Source organism: Ochotona curzoniae, unplaced genomic scaffold (assembly GCF_017591425.1).
Source record: "Ochotona curzoniae isolate NIBS_2020 unplaced genomic scaffold, NIBS_Ocur_1.0 contig_66, whole genome shotgun sequence".
Classification (NCBI taxonomy): Eukaryota; Metazoa; Chordata; class Mammalia; order Lagomorpha; family Ochotonidae; genus Ochotona; species Ochotona curzoniae.
Window position 1 is genome coordinate 18,844,590 of NW_024466512.1, and position 20,955 is coordinate 18,865,544.

Genomic DNA, 20,955 nt, shown 5'->3' on the forward strand with positions numbered 1-20,955 from the left:
TGTTAGGACACTTTTTCCATGGGGTGTTCCTCCTGCAAATGATCAGTTCGAAGCAATCGTGGTGATGAATGAGCAGCATCACACAGGCCTGATGATCATTTAATAACCAAATATTGAGTACCTGCAATGGCCACACATAAGGAAGAAGCTTTGGGGTCAGCTGTGCTACTTGTCGGGACACAGCTTTGTGGCTGAGTCACTACATCCTGGGTGATGTCCCCTGATGAGATTAGAACATTTGGAATGTTCTAACACACAAGCATCGTGGGGCTCTAACAAGGCAATGGAGACAATGATATCTCCTTACAATGCCAATGCACTTGTGCAACCTTTACAACATCCACTGCCACAGACAAGAGAGGAACAGGCATGGCTGTGTTCTACTTCTGTGCCCTTGGCAGAAGTGACGCCGGAGCACAGTGCTTCTCCCCACATAAATCCCTCTAGGCTTTCAATGGGAAGTGCCTTTGACACTGCACATGCTTTAGACATTGGCAAATGTCCAAATCAGACATGACAATAGGCAGACAACATATTTTTCTGAAGCACCTGTTGACTCTATTCGTGTCCATGCCACACACACTGCAAGGCCTCCTAACATCACACATCTGCTCACTGTCTTGTGTCCTGTGTTGCCCTGACATTCCATCACTGCTCTAAGCATTACCTTCCTCGGTGCCATCCCTCTTGGTGAAAAGGTTTGGGAGTTTTCTGAGGTTTTGTTTTGATCATCAACAAACAGCAAATAGCATAAAACATGGAGTTTGAATCTTTACAGTAAATTAGACCCATTCCAGTTTCGTAAGATTCCTGGCTTCCCATTTTTGCTACAGGGACATAACAAGTCATTTGTGTGTCATCCTCTTCAGGACTCTTACTCTGCACAATACCTGAGGACAGAGTACTTGCAATGTATAAATTACAAACATGAAATGGAGAAGTGAGTTTGTCAGTGTCCACCAGGTCATATCTGGACCGTTCAAGGGATGTGTTCAACACACAAGAAAAATAATGCTCTTGCAATATGGATACGGAAATTTTATGTTGAAGGAACCCAATTTGGGCCAATGTTTGCTCTACACCTGGAGAAATGCACATTTTGTGCTTTCTCAAGAAAGTACAAAGTTACCTTTTTCGCTCCTCACATACAGGTGCCATGCCTGTTCAGCAGAAGCAGGCTGGTGTTTTAGAGAACCTTGCATTCTGTCTTTGGGTACTAAAAGGTCTGTGTAAAATGAACTCTTCCTCTGTGACTCCTGTGACATCTAAAAGATTAATCACAGCAATTAAACATGAGAAACGGAGAAGTGATAATTACGAAAATGGAATATTCAGCCACCACTTGGCTGGCCAGCACGGCCACTAACTTTTATATTTCCCCATGGGAACATATATGAAAGAAGCACATATTGGAAGAGAGATGAAATATAATTATCAGGAACTGGGATTTATTCTTTCTGCTACTCACAAAAAAGGGGGGGGGGAGGGAAGCAGCTGGAACGTTGTCATCTTACTCTTGCAAAAAATAGGAAAATGCTGCCCCTCATGCACTCAATTCAATTTCCTTCAGAAATGATGACAAGGCTCATCTAGCCTACCGTGCTTTGCTTCTTCATGAACTTGACTTTGTCACAGGCTGACTGCCTTACTGTCTCACGAGTTTGTTTCAAGAACGGCAAAGGGCCTTATGTTTTCTTGACGAGGGCCTTCTGAACAATGGCCCACTGAAAAGGAGACCCATGTCAGCTAAGCAACGGCTGTAGTTATATTACTGGAATATCAGGGACATAAATAATTTCTTATCTCACCTTTCTCTAATAAAAAATCTTAATGGTTCCAAGCATTATCTGATTAATATTTGTAATAACAGTTACAGATAAAATAACAGTTGATCACCATGAGGCAAAAAGAGTGGAAATAAACCAGATGTTGAGCAGACAGCAATACTTATAATTCTCTTTTTCTCTCCCATCTACTTCGAGTTTGTACAATAAAACACAGTTGATTGTCACTGCGTGCTTAGGCAATCTCTAATAAATTCCAGACATGTTTGTTGATACAGAAGGGACTAAGAAAGGTACTTTTTCCAAGGGTGCTTATGTGAAACTGTGTACACACGGTACTTGCTACAATCACATTTGCGTGTGTGTGCACGTGCACACACACACATTCCACTTCCATGTTGTGTAAGGCAAAAATCAACATAACTACCCCATGACAGTTAAGGGAATTTAGGCAATATGTTTAGAAAGATACATACAATAAGCACTACCTTCAAACACTGAATCTTTGCCTTATTTAAGCATACAATCCATAATACTATATAAGGGTGCTTCAAAATGTTTGTGAAACAGCAAAAGTAAAAGACAGGCTTACACTGGTGCAAACAAATTTAAAATCCATTTGTAATATTTTCATGTTACAGTTTCCCATGAATTTTTTGAAGCACCTTAGTATAATCTGATTTCCTCATCTGAATTCCTTTGGTCTATCCCTTGTAGAAATGAAACCGAGATCCAAACAGTATTTCCACACTATAACAAGGAAGGGTATAAAGATAAATAAATACTAAACCTGCTACAAGCACAATAGCATTCATGATAGTAGAAATATGCATGATGGACATGCAGCTAATTAAATCAACTTTCTGATGAGTAGGAAAGGGTGATTTTCTATTTGAAATGTGTATTCATACTTACAAAGAAAAAAAAATTTTAAGACATGCACCACAGAGTTGGTGCTGAAGGATCTCTCAGGTATGACAGCAGCAATGGATTCTGTAGTGAATTAAGTTTAGAATCAGTGGTTTCCAGACTGGCAGATTTCTTCACTCTCAGCCTCCTCAGAGTCTTTAAAACCCTACCAGAATTCTTAAGGTTCCATGTGCATGGATCTGGATGAGTGTTACCTAAATTTATGTGACTACAGAACTGCCTATGAAAGCAAAGTACTTAGTGAAGCTATTGCTCTTCAGAATACAATTTGAGAAATATTGCTTCATAGAAGAGGTGCATAAAAGATTCTCAAAAAGTTAGTGAAAATAAAAGAAAAAGCATTTCAAACTTGCTTTGAATCAAAATGAGCTACTTTTAGGAAAATTATTTACTTATTTATCTGAGAGGCAAAGACAGAGAAACAAGTGAGCCAGCCTTCCAGTTGTTTTGTCCCTCCAACACCCACAATGGCTGCATTGCGGTCAAAGCCAAGAGCCAGGAACCAAAGCCGGGTCTCCCACGTAGAAGGTAGGAACCCAATCACTTGAGCCCTCAGTGTTTCCTCGCAAGATCTGCAATGGCAGGTAACTAGTACTGTAAGTCAGAGTGGGAAGTGAACTCAATGAGAGACATAGACATTCTCACCCACCAAACTGAACACCTACTCTGAAACTTATCTTTTAATTCCCTAAGTTTTTAAAGTAACCACATGCACACTTTTCTAAAAAGCAGGGAGATTATCAGGAGGTAGAGCACCTGAACATGACCCTTCCCTCAAAGCCCCCAAGCCCAGTTCTTTCCAAACACTACTGATCACATGAATGAATAATCCCAGTGCCACACATCACACAGGCTCCTATATTCTGCATCTTCAATGAGTTCCTGGGAGATGCCAAAGCTGGCCCACGAACCACTTCTGAACGGCTAAGAGGCTAAAACATACTTGTATTCAAGTGCCAAGTCCCATACTATCCAGATCGCTAAACTAATCCATAATTCTATATCCGATGAGCTAATGAGTGGACAGATAATGCTTACCAGTAAAACCGGTTGGGTGTGATGCGTTCATGCATGAGCTGCCACCGTCTTCCAAAGTCCATGGAGCTGTAGAGCTGCAAAAAAAATGAAATGAAAACAACATGAGTCTTGTGGGCCACTGTGCACATGAATATAGGTATCTGTGCCTGGACCTTCCCAAGTAAAATCTACCCACCTACACAGGACCAGCACGAATGGGGTCACCTCCGCAAAAAGCCTGTTCCAACCACTTGAGCCAACTCACCTTCCTTCTTTCTCACTCTTTGCTTCTAGTAAGTATTTGATTATGTCTTTACAGATTTCTTTGTTAATTTACTTGTGTTTCTACTCAACTACAAACACTTGTAAAGTTGGACACATACAAAGTGGTCACTAGTCATCTGCCATTGAAGCAAGCACTTAGACTGGATGTTAAGACAGCTGGGACCCACACCAGATTTCATGGTTTGGTTCCTGGTTCCGGATCCCGAATCCAGCTTCCTTCTAATGCAGAACCTGGAAGGCAACAGGTGAGGACCTAGTAGTTGGGTCCTGGTGACCTATGTAGGAGATCTGGACCGTATTTTCATCTCCCAGTTCTGGCTCAAGTTCTGACCTAGCCCAGCTATTGTAGCTATTTAGGGAATGAACCAACAGATGGGCCAGTGCTGGCTCACTCTCTCTCTTTCTTTCTTTCAAACTAATTTTAAAAATATCTGTTCATAAATCAAAAATTAAAATAGGTCAGCCAGATAGCAAGCGATGGAGTGAGGTGAACGTCCAAAGGCCACTAGGACTTAGGGAAATGAAGAAGCCCCTCCAGGTCACTTGTGTTATATACATAGCATCTCACCCCTTTATGACACCTAAGGGATGCACAGCATCCCTGGGAAAACCACGCAGGAGTTCTTTTCAATTGAAAGCCCAAAATGAAACACAAAATCTGAATCTGATAATGGAATACTACTACTACTACTACTAATTGCACCATGTTGATCTTTCACATATATTTGAGTCTCACGATAACCCTAAAAGAAAACAAAAGCAGTTATTGCTAATTTAAGCTTCTGGCCTCAAGCATCTGCTGATCTACCTAGGCCAATAATCACTCCCTCCATGATGCCACCACCATTTACTGCCTGCCTCTAAAACGTTGTTCACAATAAGCTTTACAAGTTGGCAGACCTCTAGACTGTGATTAATAAAAGGTAATGAAGATTGGACTTCTCTACCTAAACAATAATTTACCCCATAACCCACATTGGGGTATCTGGGGTCAATCTCTGGTTCCAGGTCCTGCTTGCAGTGTCCTGCTGTAGGTACCAGTGATGGTTCAAGTGACTTGGTCCCTGTAATCCATAGGGAGATCTGGATTGAGCTCCCAGCCCTCAGCTCCTGCCATAGCCTAGTCCTTCTCCTAACCACTGCAGGGAGGTAACATGTCAGCCGATAGCTCTCCATTTGTGTGTGTGTGTGTGTGTGTGTGTGTGTGTGTGTGTGTGTGTGTGTATGCACACGCACACCTACTTCTTTTTGGCTGAGATAGATGAGAGAGAGAGAGAGAGAGAGAGAGAGGATAAAGGAGGGCAGGCAGGCCAGGGCTCATGTTGTATTCATCTTTGTCAATCAGTGATCACACGATGTCTGGCATCTAAAGCGGAGCACACAAACCACGTATGCCACAGTTAAAGCAATTCAATCTTGGAGAATTTACAATTTTGTCAAATAGACGAAAAGGTAGTTTGTAGTTTTCTGGCATCTGGCTCATGTCTCCTGTCATGAAATTGCAATGCCTAATGTATCACAAAATTTTCACCATATTCCTGTTTTTTCCACAAACTTTTACTGGTGGGGAAACTGAGAAAGCCGGAAGTAGGTAGCTTCCAATTTTACAGAAATGAAAACAATTTTAGTATATCGCTATTAAGATACCCCCAACAGTTGCCCACCTGTGGCAATGTGCTCTCCATCGCACCACACGGGAGTAATCTGGTCTTGTATTAAGTCCTAAATCCACAGTTGTAACAACTCATACAGAAGCAGCTTTCTGGGGGCCAGCAATATGTTGTAATGGATAAAGCCGCTGCCTGGGATAATGGCGCCCCACATGGTTGCTAATTTGTGTCCCAGTTGCTCTACTTCTAATCCAGCTCCCTACTAAAGACCTAGGAGATCCAACCATAAGATATGCAAGGTGTTTGGGCCTCTTAGTCCATATGGGAGACCCAGAAGCAGCTCATGTCTTCTTGCTCTAGCCTGGCCTTGGCCTGTACTATTGTACTGATGTGCGGAGTGAGCCAATGGATGCAAGATTTCTTTCTGTTTCTTCCACTGTCTCTGTAACTCTACTATAAACCTTTAAAAAGTAAATAAGCAACTTTCTAAACAAACTTCAGGTATCTCAAGGAAGCTATTTAGAACTTAGAAAAATTGGGCCCGGCGCTGTGGCCTAGTGACTAAAGCCCTCACCTTGAATGTGCCCGGGATCCCATATGGGCGCCGGTTCTAATCCTAGCAGCTCCACTTCCCATCCAGCTCCCTGCTTGTGGCCTGAGAAAGCAGTCGAGGACGGCCCAAAGCTTTGGGACCCTGTACCCGCGTGGGAGACCCAGAAGAAGTTCCTGGATTCTGGCTTTGGATCAGGATAGCATTGGCCGTTGCACTCACTTGGGGAGTGAATCATCAGAGGGAAGATCTTCCTCTCTGTCTCTCCTCCTCTCTGTACATCTGACTTTGCAATAAATAAATAAATAAATAAATAAATAAATAAATAAATCTTAAAAAAAAAAAGAACTTAGAAAAATTGGGAGTCATTTACATTTAATTCAACAACTATAAATTGTAAACAGGTAACATAAAAAAAAACTGTTTCGTAAATGACAGTTTAGATAGATAAATTTTTGATCCTCAAATAGCCTACGAAGAACACATAGGTAGCTATCAGCACTTCTATTTTACTTTAATTTTTAAAAATTTAAGTTATACAATAGGACCCATCTCATTCATTTCCTAAATAGAGTTTTCCCAACCATCACTCTCTCTTTCTCCTTTCCACCCTTCCTTTTTTTTTCTTATTATCATTTACTCTTTTTTTTCTTTTTAAAACTCTAAATGCCCTTGATTTTTTTTTTTTTTATTGGAAAGGCAGATATACAGAGAGGAGAGACAGAGAGGAAGATCTTCCATCCAATGATTCAATCCCCAAGCGGCAGCAATGGCTGGAGCTGAGCTGATGCGAAACCAGGAGCCTCTTCTGGGTCTCCCACGTGGGTGCAGGGTCCCAAAGCCTTGGGCCGTCCTCAACTGCTTTCCCAGGCCACAGGCAGGGAGCTGGATGGGAAGCGGGGCTGCTGGAATTAAAACCGGCACCCATATGGGATCCTGGGCGCGGGCAAGGTGAGGACCTTTAACCACTGTGCCATCGCGCCGGGCCCTCATTTACTCTTTACAATGATGTTTTCATTTTTTATAATCACAAGTTTAATCCTCCATTAAATAAATAATTCAACAATTAAAAAAACACTGCACCTCAATCATTATATACAAGAGTTATAAACAATCAGTTCTCAAAATGTCAATTTCGTACCTACGCAATACATTTTTTGGTACTCTGCATTTAATGCCTCCACATCAGGGGAAACATACAATATTCTTTTGGGTAGATAGCTTATTTCACTAAGCATGATCTCTCATGGCATCTGTTTTGTTTCAAAAGAAAGTATTTCATTATTTTTATGGCTGAATAGTATTCCATTGGGTATATTCACCAAAACGTCTTCACTCAGTCAATGGTTGATAGACAACGGGGCTGATTTCATATCTTAAATATTGTTCATTGCACAGTTCTAAACATGGCAATACAGACAACTCTTCCATATGGTGATTTCATTTCATTTGGGTAAATTCCTAGCCGCGGGATAACTGTGTTACATCATACACTGTCAGATTTCTGAAGTCTCTCCAAATCGCCTTCCATAATTGGTGCACGAGTTTACCTTCCCAGCCGCAGTGTATCACATTATTATTTTCCCCATTTCCTCATTCAGCATTTGTGATTTTTTAAATTTTGGAGGACAGTCATTTCTAGCTTATGGATGACATAATCAACATAGCCCTGCAAGTGACTTCAACCACTATCTGAAAAACTGGAATGTCAGTCCTGATTTCGTGATGACAACTTCTTCAACACCACACCAGCTATACATCAATGCTGTTAGTACTATGCGGCCTGGGTTCTCCCTCCATTAATGCATCTGAACTACCCTGCAGCCATCTCCAAACAGGGGAAACACACACAAAACCATTTCCTATCACCCTCCATTCCCTTTCCTAACTCAGCAGGTGAATACAGTAACACTGACTGTAAATCCATTGAATTACATTCACACAGAACCACATAGATAAACCCTATTTTTAAATGACAAATGATCATTTCATTTGCTATGTATTTCTGAAGATCAATGTGATCTATTGTGGCATGTTTATGATTACAGTGATTAAATCATGCTTATTAACAATTAGAGCATGCAAACACCTTGCTTTTCATGGTGAATAAATTTAAAATCTATTCTTAGAAGTTTTGAAGATAGAATGTTTATCTATTTATTGTAGTAATTATTACGTGAAATAGACCATTCAAGCTTATCCTTTCTGTCTAACTAAAATGTTGAATCCTGTGTTTAGTATCCTCTCTTTCCCCATCAATCTGCATATCTTTGCCTCTAGTAAGCACAATTCATTCTTCATCAGATAAATTTTCTCTTTTTGTTTCTGTATATAAGTGAGATAATGTGATATTTGTCTTTCTGTGCCTGGTTTCACATGTAATTCCTTTAAAATATTTATTTATTTTTATTGGAAAGGCAGATATACAGAGAAACGAGACAAAGGGAAAGCTCTTCCATCCAATGCTTCGTTCCTGTAATAGCCACAACGATCAGAGCTGAGTCTATCTGAAGCCAGGAGCTTCGTCTAGGTCTCCCATACCGGTCCAGGCTCCTAAGGAGTTGAGCCATCCTCTGCTGCTTTCTCATGTCATAAGCAGGGAGCTGGATGGAAAATGGGGCAGCTGGGACACATCACTGTTTCTAACCATGACAAAGGGCTCCCCCTGTTTCCCTGAAATAGAATCCAGAATGACTGCATCTCCCTTTGCTGCAAATGCTAGAGAAAAGTCAGGGGAAACTCTGAGGGTCACACTCAGGCTGCTGGAGTTCTTAGGTCCTCTTAGGGGAATCACCAGTCATTTTATCCTGGTGGACTCTGATGGGGGCTGAACACCTCCAGGGAATTACCTTAAAATAAGGGTGGCTCTTCTCATTTCATACAGAGAAAGAGAGGCCAGCTGCCAATCTCTTCATCCAAGCCTAGTCCACATTCTGCCTTCTCTGCTTCTGTTTTGCTTTTTCAGACCTTCAATTTGATGGATGGGGAAAAAAATTAAATTGAATTCTCTGCCTACAGGCTGATCCAGAGGAACAGAAGGGGCAGGTTCCTATTCATTAAGAGCCTTGAGTTAGCTACCTTGTCTCTCAATCTACACAGAGCTGAGCTAAAACCATATTTTATTCTACCATGAGCTGGATTTTTGCTATCTCTCCATTCACATATTTTCTACCTTTTTCTTCAAGTAGTCATTCATTCACTAAAAGTTGATTGAACAGTCATTATGCTGTAGGCACTAAGGCAGCAGTAATACTGTAAATGCTTAAAAAAAAAAGCCATGATCTGGGGTGGGTGTTGTGGCATGGCAGGTAAAGCTGCTTGCATCTCATATGGGTACTGGTTCGTGTTCTATCTGTTCCACCACCAATACTCCCTGCTAAGATACCTGGGGAAAGCACCAGAATAGGACCAGTGTCTGCGGACCCACCTCCCACGTGGGGGATCCAGATGATGCTCCCAGCCCTCTGGGAAGTAAACCAGAGAGTGGAAGCTATCACTCTTCTCCATCTCCCTCACTCCACTGGCACTTCTGACTTTTAACTAAATAAACGCATTTATTATTATTATCATTATCATTTCATGATACAGTTCCTTAGGCTCTGGGATTCCCTGTACTCTCTTCCCAAGTTCCCTCCCCCTCTCACTGAGTCCCCCTATATTATTACTAAGGCATAGTTCTTCATAGACACTCATATGCCCATCATTGCAGGTACGGACAATGGCAGACAGTCCAGCATCCTATTGTCAAGATACAGTTAACAGTTTCAATGGGAATCCATCTATGATCTAGAAGTAAAGACGCCTGCTGCATTGTATTCTCACATCTGGATATGATAGTCTCCATTATACAATTACTATACATCCCATGAAATGAAAAGCCACAATACAAAATCAACAGCAGGAAGAAAAACAGAGATTTACAATGCCAGGAAGTTAAACATCATGTTACTGGTAACATGTTAACACTACATAGTTACTGTGCATCCCCTTAAATGAAGTCACAAAAAATGGTAGTACACATGACAGTGCCATCCTTAAAGACTGAAGCTTGGAGTTGCATGCCCGTGTATAACAGAACAGAAAAACTGGAGAATTCACACTCTGACACAATATGGCAATAATCATGAACAGTCTGCAGGTCCACATGACAGCATGGGTGAGCTTCATATTTTTGAGGAAAGGAAAGGAAAAGGAAGGAAAGGGAAGGAAAGGAAAGGAAAGGAAAGGAAAGGAAAGGAAAGGAAAGGAAAGGAAAGGAAAGGAAAGGAAAGGGAAAAAAAAGGAAAGGAAGTGATGTAGCTTCTCTTGCTTGTGGCCTGGGAAAGCAGTGGAGGACCGCCCAAAGCCTTGGGACACTACACCTACATCGGTGACCCTGAGGAGGCGCCTGGCTCCCAGCTTTGAATCGACTTAGCTCTGGCCATTGTGGCTATTTGGGGAGTGAACCATTGGATGAAAGATCTTTTTCTCTTTCTCTCCTTCTCTCTGTAAATCTAAATTTCCAATAAAAACAAATAAATGAAAGTGCAGCAGCTAGGAGCCAAACAAGCACTTCGCGTTGTAATCTGCAACTTGACACAGTATGCCACAGCTTTGGCCACTAGCGTATTGTTTTTAAAATCAAGTTCTCACTTTTAATTATGCTTTCTTTTTCTGTGAACTTTTTAAAGTGCCCTTATATTTCCCTCTACCTACATTTTTGACACATCCATATCTCATTACCTAAGTTGTTCAAAACTTGGGTATTTACCTATGACTTCCTTAAATCTGTATCACTTATGTATTTTTCACTTTGTTTAAATTTTAGCAACCCCCAACTAAGTTTCTTAGACTTAAATCACTGGAATTGGTGTTAACATTCAAACGTTTCCATGATTTTTAAGCATACTGAAAACATATATTGTCCATACTAGGTACAGACTTTGCTATTTCTTTATGTTGTTAATATTTTATCTGAATTTAATAAAGTGTAAATATCGGGCCCAGTGGCGTGGCCTAGAGGCTAAAGTCCTTGCCTTGAATGCGCCGGGATCCTATATGGGTGCCGGTTCTAATCCCAGCAGCTCTACTTCCCATCCAGCTCCCTGCTTGTGGCCTGGGAAAGCAGTTGAGGATGGCCCAAAGCTTTGGGACCCTGCACCCGTGTGGGAGATCCAGAGGAGGTTCCTGGTTCCCGGCTTCGGATCGGCGCAGCACCAGCCACTGTGGCCACTTGGGGAGTGAATCATCGGACAGAAGATCTTCCTCTCTATCTCTCCTCCTCTCTGTATATCTGACTTTGTAATAAAAATAAATAAATCTTTAAAAAGTAATAATAAAATAAAATGTAAATATCTGTGTAAGGTTAAAAAATAAAATAAACATATTTTTAACGCCATGATCGGTGGAAGACAAAAATATACATAACACATTGGCATGCAATGTGTCACATGGTCTCAACAGGATGTATCTCTGCAATGGGAAGATTGCAGGAATCAACATTTCCTTTGTTGGGTCATGCACATATTTTAAAAATTATTATAAATATACATTACCACTGTAATTAAACAATCCAATCTCTAACACTCAGGTGGAAATGAAACACAGAGTAGACATTCAAGAGTGAGTTTTAGAAAATTTAATAATTTAAAAAATACTCATAAACTGCTTATTTAAAAATACATTACACAGGGCCCTGCATGGTAGCCTAGTGACTAAAGTCCTTGCCTTAAATGTGCCAGGATCCCATATGGGCACTGGTTTATATCCTGGTTGCTCCCCCTCCCTTCCAGTTCTCCCCAAATGCTCGAAGCCCACTCCAGCGTTAGGAGAAGTCAGATACAGAATCAAAACCAGCAGCGCCAAGTACTGAGACTCTTAGCCAGGATTTCCACTACTGGGCAAAATGTCTACTGCATATTATTAAACCATTCTACAGTTCTTAGATTTATTTCAATCATAATACAAGCCTACATTTTATTCAACGTAGAATAGCAATTTCCAGATTCTAATGTATATATTACATTGATCTCTGAAACTACCTTTCAAAGGGCCAAGAAATTACTTTTTTTTTTCATTAGGCAACAGGAATTAGACAAAGCAGTATACACCGTCATTTCCCAGAAACTGTGGATAGTGGTGAATCCTTCCTTGGGCTGGCAGTATAAAAGCTCAGGTAGCATTTATGCAGCCCTGGACCACACCAGCACAATGTATTCCATACAACATTAATGCACTTATCTGAAAAAGCAGTTCTTTGAAAGGATGTCTTGTTTATATAGCGTTGCATTCAGTATGCCGTGTTTTGCTCTGTACCCCATGGTGCCACACCTCCTCCCTGCAAAACATCCTTCTAGACACCTTTAGACATCAAGACCATCTAATTTCTCTTTTTCCACAATATGCCATGACCTCATATGCCTTAATGAGTACAACTTAGTAGCAACACACACACAAAGTCCTAAATGCATCATCAGAACAACTGGGAAATATGAAAGAACACACTCTTTTCCTGATTGATTCAGCTATTAGTTTCCTAATTACATCACATTGGCAAGAAAAAGCATCTGAAAGCTAAAGGACTAGAAAGGCAATTTAATTAATGGCATATTATGCAAGAAGAGTGACAGGGTATATTAGGAGAGCTGAAGTTCAAAATATAATGGGAGAATATGAGGAGCATCTGATAGGCTTACTGGTTGAATCTGTATACTCAAAAAAAAAAAAAAACCACAGATTAAGGTTCTAGCTTCCAACTTATTGGGATGTGGTCTCATTTGGATATAGAGTTCTAACAGTCATATTCGATTAAAATGGGTTGTAGGGGTCTATTTGATCTAAGTCCATGGGCGGGGGACATTTGGACACACTGACAATCAACCCCAGGGAAGAGGACATGTGAAGACTCCAAGGGAAGTGCCACAAGTAAGAAGGCATGTTTGCTGTGATGCATCTAAATCCATGATGCCAGGACTACTAACAATCCACTGGAAGACAGGAAGAAGCAAGGAAGGGTCTCCAGCAGAGTACAGAGGGCACTTGGTTCCTCTAACATTCTGATTGAGAAATGCCAGCTTCTAGAACTGCAAGATAACACACTTTCATTGTCTTGGGTCACCCATGTCACTTTATTACAGTAGCCGTGGAAAGCCAGCAACATCATCCCACAGATACACCAAGAGCAGCCAAGGATTGTGGAAAATGAGCCAGTTTGGTACACTCCTCTGGATTTCCTTGTTTCCACCTAGGAAGGCAGACATTAGCTCAGAGGTTGGTTTCAGGACAGATCATTGAATCTGTGGGTGGAACTCAAACTCTCATTTGTCTACACATCTCTGCCCTCGACAATTCCACCATGCCCAAAAAAGTTTCTGAGCGATATAAATTCATAATAAAGATGATTATCAGTTACAGTAAGAAAGGGTGACAAATGCAAGCTTTATATAGGGAATCTTCCGGAGTTCAGGAAGCTGGAGCCAGCCGATCTCATTTAGCAGTGGAGGATGAACTACAGTACTTGGAGAGAAAAGCCCTTATTGGAAAGTTATATCTTAATATCTAACTGCCCCAAGTTTTACACAAAACTATGGAATTCAGAGAGGATTTTGCTGAATTATGTGCATAATGGTTATTATTTTTCTAATAAAATGAGGACTGGTCGTGTTCTCAAAGTAGCAGTCTCTACATTTCTCTCTTTGGTGGAAGACAGGAGTATCGGACTGGGCTCTGAGGACAATGTCCTGAACAGTGTGAGTATTGGAGAGAAACCTAGGTCCAATGTATAGCTTTGGTTTCTTCCTCAAACATTTTCCCAGAATATCCTTCGCTTGAGAACTAGTGGGAATAAACTGACCCAATATTCCTCCAGTCTCTGGACCAAGGAAAAGAGCTCCTTCCCTCAGCTACTGCATTCTTCTTCCCTGGGAATATATATGACACCCATGCCACAAAGCTATTCATGAAAAAGACACAGGTTATGCACCTAGCTATGCCATTATTTCGTAGAAGGCAACATTTTTCTTTCCTTCTTGAAGATTTCCAGCCATGAAAGCTTCACGTCTTTTAGGTTGCTTCCATCACTCACTCCTCCTTGTAACAAGTATTGATGAAATGTTTCCTAAGAGCCAAGGCCGTTCTGTGGATGCAGGATACAGCACTGGACAAGAGAGAGTGTGCAAAGACTCTGTCTTCAAAGGTCCTACATGTTAGTGTCCACCAAGAACTCACTACTTCCCAGTCCATCGTGTGAGCATGTGAGGGAGGCGTGAGGGAAAACTATCAGTATTTATCTTCTTTAAAATCGGGTTAATTCACCGGATTTTAATGTGGAAAGCTTCTTTTTGTTACCCACACTAAGAAAACTTTCCTATTTTATATTGAAATTCTGTCCCTTTAAGGCTAGCTTTTTTTTTTTTCTGCTTTTGATGGCGACACAAGTTTAATCTTTTGCTTTCCTCCCAACACTAAGGCAAGCAAGATTCAAGCATAACAATGCGTGGCAAATGACATTTCATCACAATGATAGGGGAAACCTGAGACTCCATGGAGTTTATGGTCCATCGAAAATTGAGTTCAGCTGGGTGGGCATTTGAGGCCATGAGGAAGACACCTCTTGGGATGGCCACATGTTACATTAGAGTGCCTGTATTCAAACCACAGCTTCGTATCTGGTTCAGGTTTCCTGTCAATCTGTAAGATGGCAGGTTCTCTGCCACCCATGTCAGAGACCAGGCCCCTGCCACTGCAAGCATCTACAGAATAAACCAATGGATGGGAATCCCAATCAAAATCCTAACAACATTCTTCTTAGGAATAGAAACATAAGAGACTATGAATAGCCAAAGATATCTTGAAGAATAAAAATCAAGCTGGACAAATCACAATTCCAGACCTCAAGACATAATACAGAGAAGTTGTCATTGAAACAGTCAGGTGCTGATACAGAAACAGAAAAGATCAATGGAACAGAATAGAGCATACATATGTACAGCCAATTAATCTTCAACAATAAAACTAAAAACAATTCAGGGGAAAAGCCAGCTCTCTTCAACAAATGCTGTTGGCCCAAATGCTTAGCAGCCCGCAGAGGTGAAAAGCAAGACACTTACCTGTCACCTTACAAAAAATCAGCTCTAAATAGATCAAGGACCTAATCTTCACCCAGAAACCATCAAACTACTAGAGGAAAACAGAGGAAGCACTCTCCAAGACATAGGAACTAAAAACACATCTTAGAAAAGTCACCAAAAGCACAGGCAGGCAAAGCCAAAATAAACAAATGGGACTACATCAAACTAAACAGCTTCTGCGCAGCAAAGGAAACGATTCACAAAGTAAGAAGCAACCAACAGATTGGGAGGAAATCTTTGCACACTACACAACTGACAGGAGACTAATATCCAGGATTTACAAAGACCTTCAGAAACTCAACAAAAGCAACACAAACAAGCCTGTTAAAAAACAGGTGAAGGAATTTTTCAAAAGAACAAATTCAAAGTGCTAATAAATACATGAAAAAATGTTCAGCCTCCCTAGCTGTCAGGGAAATACAAATGAAAACCACATTGAGGTTCTACCTAAATCCAGTGAGACTGGCCTACACTCAGAAATCTACTAACAATACTTGCTGGCATGGATGTGGAGACAAAGGTGCCATCCTTCATTATTGCTGGGAGTGCAGGCTAGTACTACCTCTATGCAGTAAGTATGCAGAATGCTAAGAGAACTGAAAATTGACCTGCCGTATGACCCAGCTATCCCACTCCTGGAATATATCCAAAGGAAATGAAATCTGCAGGTGAGAAACAGATCTATAGTCCTATATTGACAAGAACCCAATCAATCTACAACAGCAAAGACATGGAAACAACACACATGCCAGTCCAAATGGGAGAGGATAAAGAAATTATGTAACATCGATTCCATGGAATACTACTGAGTCATTAAAAAGAATGAAATTCTACCATTTGCAACCAAATAGTCCCAACCAGAGACCATTATGCTCAGTGAAACAAGTCAATCCTAAAAGGGCAAATATCATATGTTCTCTCTGATATCAGGCAACCTTCATGCAAAATACAAGAGTAATAGCTCTTTTAATACTGTTTTTGCTACCTCTCAGGGGGTTTGATATTTTTATTTTTATTTTAATTTATTCAAAAAATGGTTTTGGTCTTCCTTATTAATTTCCTCACCGACTTATAGGTCACACAATAGCATCATTTGCTTCAGGAAGGTTTTTTATTTTCTTCTTTATTTTTTCAGCAACACATTGGTTAGTCAGTAGCATGTTATTTAACTTTGCGTGGTGAATTCTCTAGTTTTATCTCTGTTGTTCATTTTGTTTTATGGCTGTTCATTTAAGGAATGTATAATAACTTGTAGTAGAGACTATCACATACAGATGTGAAGATACAATGCAGTGTGCAGCTCTCCAAATGAAAGTTGGACTCCCAATAAAACTGTTGGATGTATCTCACAATAGGATGCTGGACTCTCTGCAATTGTCCATGCCTACATTGTCAGGATACAGTTAAACAGCAGAATGTTGGACTTATGACTGACTGTCTAGGACTATATTATTATAATGACACGGGAGAAATAAAGGGGGTGGGCGGTGGGGATTTGCAGAGGAAGAATGAGAAATTCCAAAGCCTAGGGAACTGTATCATGGAATAATAAAATAAACAAATTTTTAAAAAGAATAGTTGATATAAACTATTAGGTGGTAAACATTATTGCTCTCATTACAAGAAGGTAGAGAAGCCATACTGAGGATTCAGGCAGGGTCATTTATGCCAGCTGGGCACCAGTCCATGCGCTGAATCATAACGGATGGGCAGGGGATGGCCCGAAGGCTAAGTTCCACCCCAGAACTGTGGCTAACGAAGGTGAAAAATTCTGATCATGACAAAAAATGTTGGAAATAAAACAGAAACATTATCTCATCCTCCTACAAAATACAATCCATTTGGCCCAAGATTAGTATACATTGGTCTGCCACATCCAAAAGAAGAAAAAAGAGCAGGGATGGTGCAGGACCCAAACAAGGCCATGTGAAGGATTCAGGAGAAGGGGAAGCTGACAATTGCACAGGTGTGGGGTGGGGAAAAAACAATGCCTGAAAAACTGTCTTTGGGGAGAGAGACTCTTAAAAACAGAAACACAGGTAAAAGTGTACACCTATTTACCAAATGTGCAAGCATTCCCCTCTTAAAACTTAAAGAGGAAAAATTACAACACCAAAAATCAGAAAGAGAGATACGCTTTTTAAAGTAGATTCATAAAATTCAGTACGATAAGATACTGGCTAGAAGATTACGGTATTCTATAAAACAGAATCTCAAAATATAAAAACAGATTAAGATTCACTGCATTGCTAATGGATGAAGGGAACACAGCATTCCAACAGGTACCTGGGGATTTGATCTTAAGCTGTTTGACACAAGGGAAAATATTTTCAAATCTCTCTTACCTTAAAACCTCATGAATATTTTCATAGCCTTCTCTCGATAACCTATCTGTGCTTAGAATAAATGATAATTTCTTCATAAATCTTCAAATGAAACAAATGCTACACAATGGTCCTCCTACATCTTACACCCTAACCCACATCTGTCATAGCCCTACCCCAGATAGTACCAAGGCCACAGCCATCAACTCCCACTGTTCTCTGCTATTTTACTTCATAACGTGTATTAAGATAAAAAAATACTTATTTTTATAATATATGATCAGTGTCTAGCTTCTTTACAGATGGTGGCAATTCCTTAGTTAACAGTCTCAAGTGCTTTGCAAAGAACTACCCCAGGGGGTAGATGTCAAATGAATATTTGCTAAATGAACGCAGGAATATCCCTTTGTATACCTTTTTTAAAGAAACTCTCTCTTTACCTAAATGTCTCCCCAAACTTTCCCCAATTTGTCTAAATTCTACCCTGCTTTCAGTATTAGTTCTATTCTGTCCTATTTGTAAAGTCAGTCATGTCTACACTGGACCTAAAGAAGCAAGATCACAACACTAGAGATTAAGAACTACCTTCCAAAGGAAAGTCATAAAATGGCTAAAGCGGTGCGATGACTCCATTGGCTAATCCTCCACCTTCAAATGCTGGGATCTTGAGTGCTGGTTCATGTCCTGGTTGTTCTACTTCCCATCCAGCTCCCAGCTGGTGGCCTGTGAAAGCAGAGCACAGCCCAAAGCCTCGGGACCCTGCATCCACACAAGAGATCCAGAAGAAGCTTCTGGCTCCAAGCTTATGATTGGCTGAGCTCTGGTCATCACACCCACATGGGAAGTAAACCAGAGATGAAGATCTGTTTTCAGTCTCTCCTCTACGTAGATATGCCTATCCAATAAAAATAATTAAATCTTCCAAAAAATGCTATTATAAGCAAGCAGTGAGAAAGTATCCCATAAACAATTATCTATTTTCCCATCCAGTGTCTAAGTACCTTCTATCAATAAGGTCCTCTTACAGCTCACATATTCTTATAGCTCACACATTCATGCAGTCACACATGTATCAGAGTTTCAGATTATCTCTTAAATATATAGATACAAGGCCCCAGATGGCAGGAATCCTAGCTCAAATCTTGAGCATCTCCCTAGAGAAAATGCCACAAGGCTACACAGTATATGATCACATAGCCACAGATTTCCATAGCAAATAAGTGGATTAAGAAATAAGCTAGACAGTTCTTTACCCATCTAGGGTATATGAGGCTCAGAGAAGCTAAGTGGCTTGACAGGTGTCACACAGCAAGTTGTTGCAGAACTAGAATTCAAATGCAGGTGCCACAACGCCCACTCAAATTTTTTAGATATAGTGTCATCTTTCTTTTTTTGTTGTTGTTGGTAGCAGCTTGGTTTTAAAAGAAAAACAGTTTAATATAACCTCACAGCTGTAATGGCTCATTTGGGTATGTCACGTATGAATCTTGAATACTGGGAACTATATCTTGAATTTGCCTAGCACCTTTATTTACAAATCATTTTTTCATGAATTTTACCTTCTTTTATTCTCAAGAGTATTTGCTGAGATAATCATCATGTAAGAGAATCTTATGAACAATTTACATAGTATTTACTAAAAAGCCATTCTTCTGTCTCTGCAGTCCTATTCCTTTGACTGTGTCCTTTGCAATCAGACTCTATTCACTTTTAGACATTACAATTCGGAAATATCGCCTCTTAAGCCTTACCCTCTGAATAAAAACCTGCTATTCCTCCATGAAATGACTTTATTTGCTCTGATCCACCTCCCCCTCCCAATCTTACCTGTGTTTCCTCTTTCTTCAGTGCTTTGGGTTCCCTGTCACCCAGTATTATTAACATCCTCTTTACTGTCTACTCTCCTGGCCTTTTCACTGTGCCCCATTTGTCCTTAACTCTTCTCCAAGTTCAAACTTGTTTCTCCTCCTCATTAGCCTGAATCTAAAAATGTGTGAGGAGAACTTAGATCTCTTAGTTTTAGCTCATTTATTTAATTTAAATTACCATCTCTAGGTAAAATATTAAGAAGCACCTTCCATTTGGAAGAAATGAACACTTTACTATTCCTATCAAACAAAACGCCATTTGAAATACATTTCCAGGCAGGCAATTAAAGATGCTCATGTTTTTAGCATTAATAATAGGTCAGAAAGTCTTAGTTCACTCAATACAGGATTTTAAAGGAAAAACAGTGAATACTTCAAAGACTAAGCCTACAGAGTGAGAAAGGAAAGGAGCTTACAGGCACAGAAAGTTTGCCCTTGGCAGGCATTTCTGTATATGCTACCTAGATCCACTAACACAAAAATAAATACTCTTTGATGGTGACTTCTGTCCACACTTCCTGAAGGAGGACTTCGAGGCTCCAGGGGTCTTATGAACTCATTCAAGTCCCAAAAGCAATATCCAGGGCATCTGATTCCCCAAGCACTGTCCATTCCAAAAACACAATGATGCCACAAAGAAAGAAACCCTTCAGGGACATAGCCTGGATGGTCACAGACCTCAACATCCTGCCCTGGAAGAAAGACTGACCAAGGAGTGAAGAGGTTTCTCACTGTCTCAAACGCTGGGCAGGGGCTTCTGGAGGCATTGTTCCGAGACTTCTTGTGGCCTGTGTCACAGGGCGGAAGCAAGCATAGAAGGCAAAATGCAGGCAGAAGCAACTGCTGGCTGCATGCAAGAAATCATATTCTCATAAGAATTCTCTGAGGCTGGCAGGGCTGCTTCACACAGCAGTGAGTTCTCTAGGGTTGATGTATTTGAGCAGAAAATGGGTGAACACTTTGATTAAGGTGATACTATAAGGAAATTAAAGTATCAGTTGGAGGCCCAGCATGGTAGCCTAGCAGATAAAGTCCTCACTTGCATGCTCTAGGATCTCATATGGGTGCCATTACTAATTCTGGTGGCCCCACTTTCCATCCAGCTCCCTGCTTGTGGCCTGGGAAAGCAGTCAAACATAGCCCAAAGCCTTGGGACCATGTGCCTGCATGGGAGACCAGAAGAGGCTCTGGGTTCCTAGCTTTGGATCAGTGCAGCTGCATCATTTGTAGCCACTTGAGGAGTGATTTAATGGTTGGAGGATCTTCCTCTCTGTATCACCTCCTCTTTGTATATCTGATTTTCCAATTGTAAAAAAAAAAGTGCCAATGGATGGAAGATGGAAGCTTGTACTTGCTTATTCTGTCTCCTCTCTCTCCTTTCCACTTGGCCTGTCGAATAGACAGATGGACAGATAGAGTAATACAGGTCAAAAAAAACAAAACTCATATTCCAGTTTCCTTTAGAAACTACCCAGCTGGT

At 40.6% G+C, this 20,955-nt stretch overlaps 1 protein-coding gene across 1 annotated transcript in view; it reads right to left on the reverse strand.

Moving 5' to 3' along the window:
- The window catches only part of SORCS3 (sortilin related VPS10 domain containing receptor 3), a 546,072-nt gene that overhangs the window by 189,562 nt on the left and 335,555 nt on the right, over window positions 1-20,955 (reverse strand). The window contains exon 5 of the mRNA XM_040991786.1: window positions 3,753-3,826. Coding sequence (XP_040847720.1) covers window positions 3,753-3,826 — 74 coding nt within the window. The remainder of the gene's footprint in view (window positions 1-3,752; window positions 3,827-20,955) is intronic.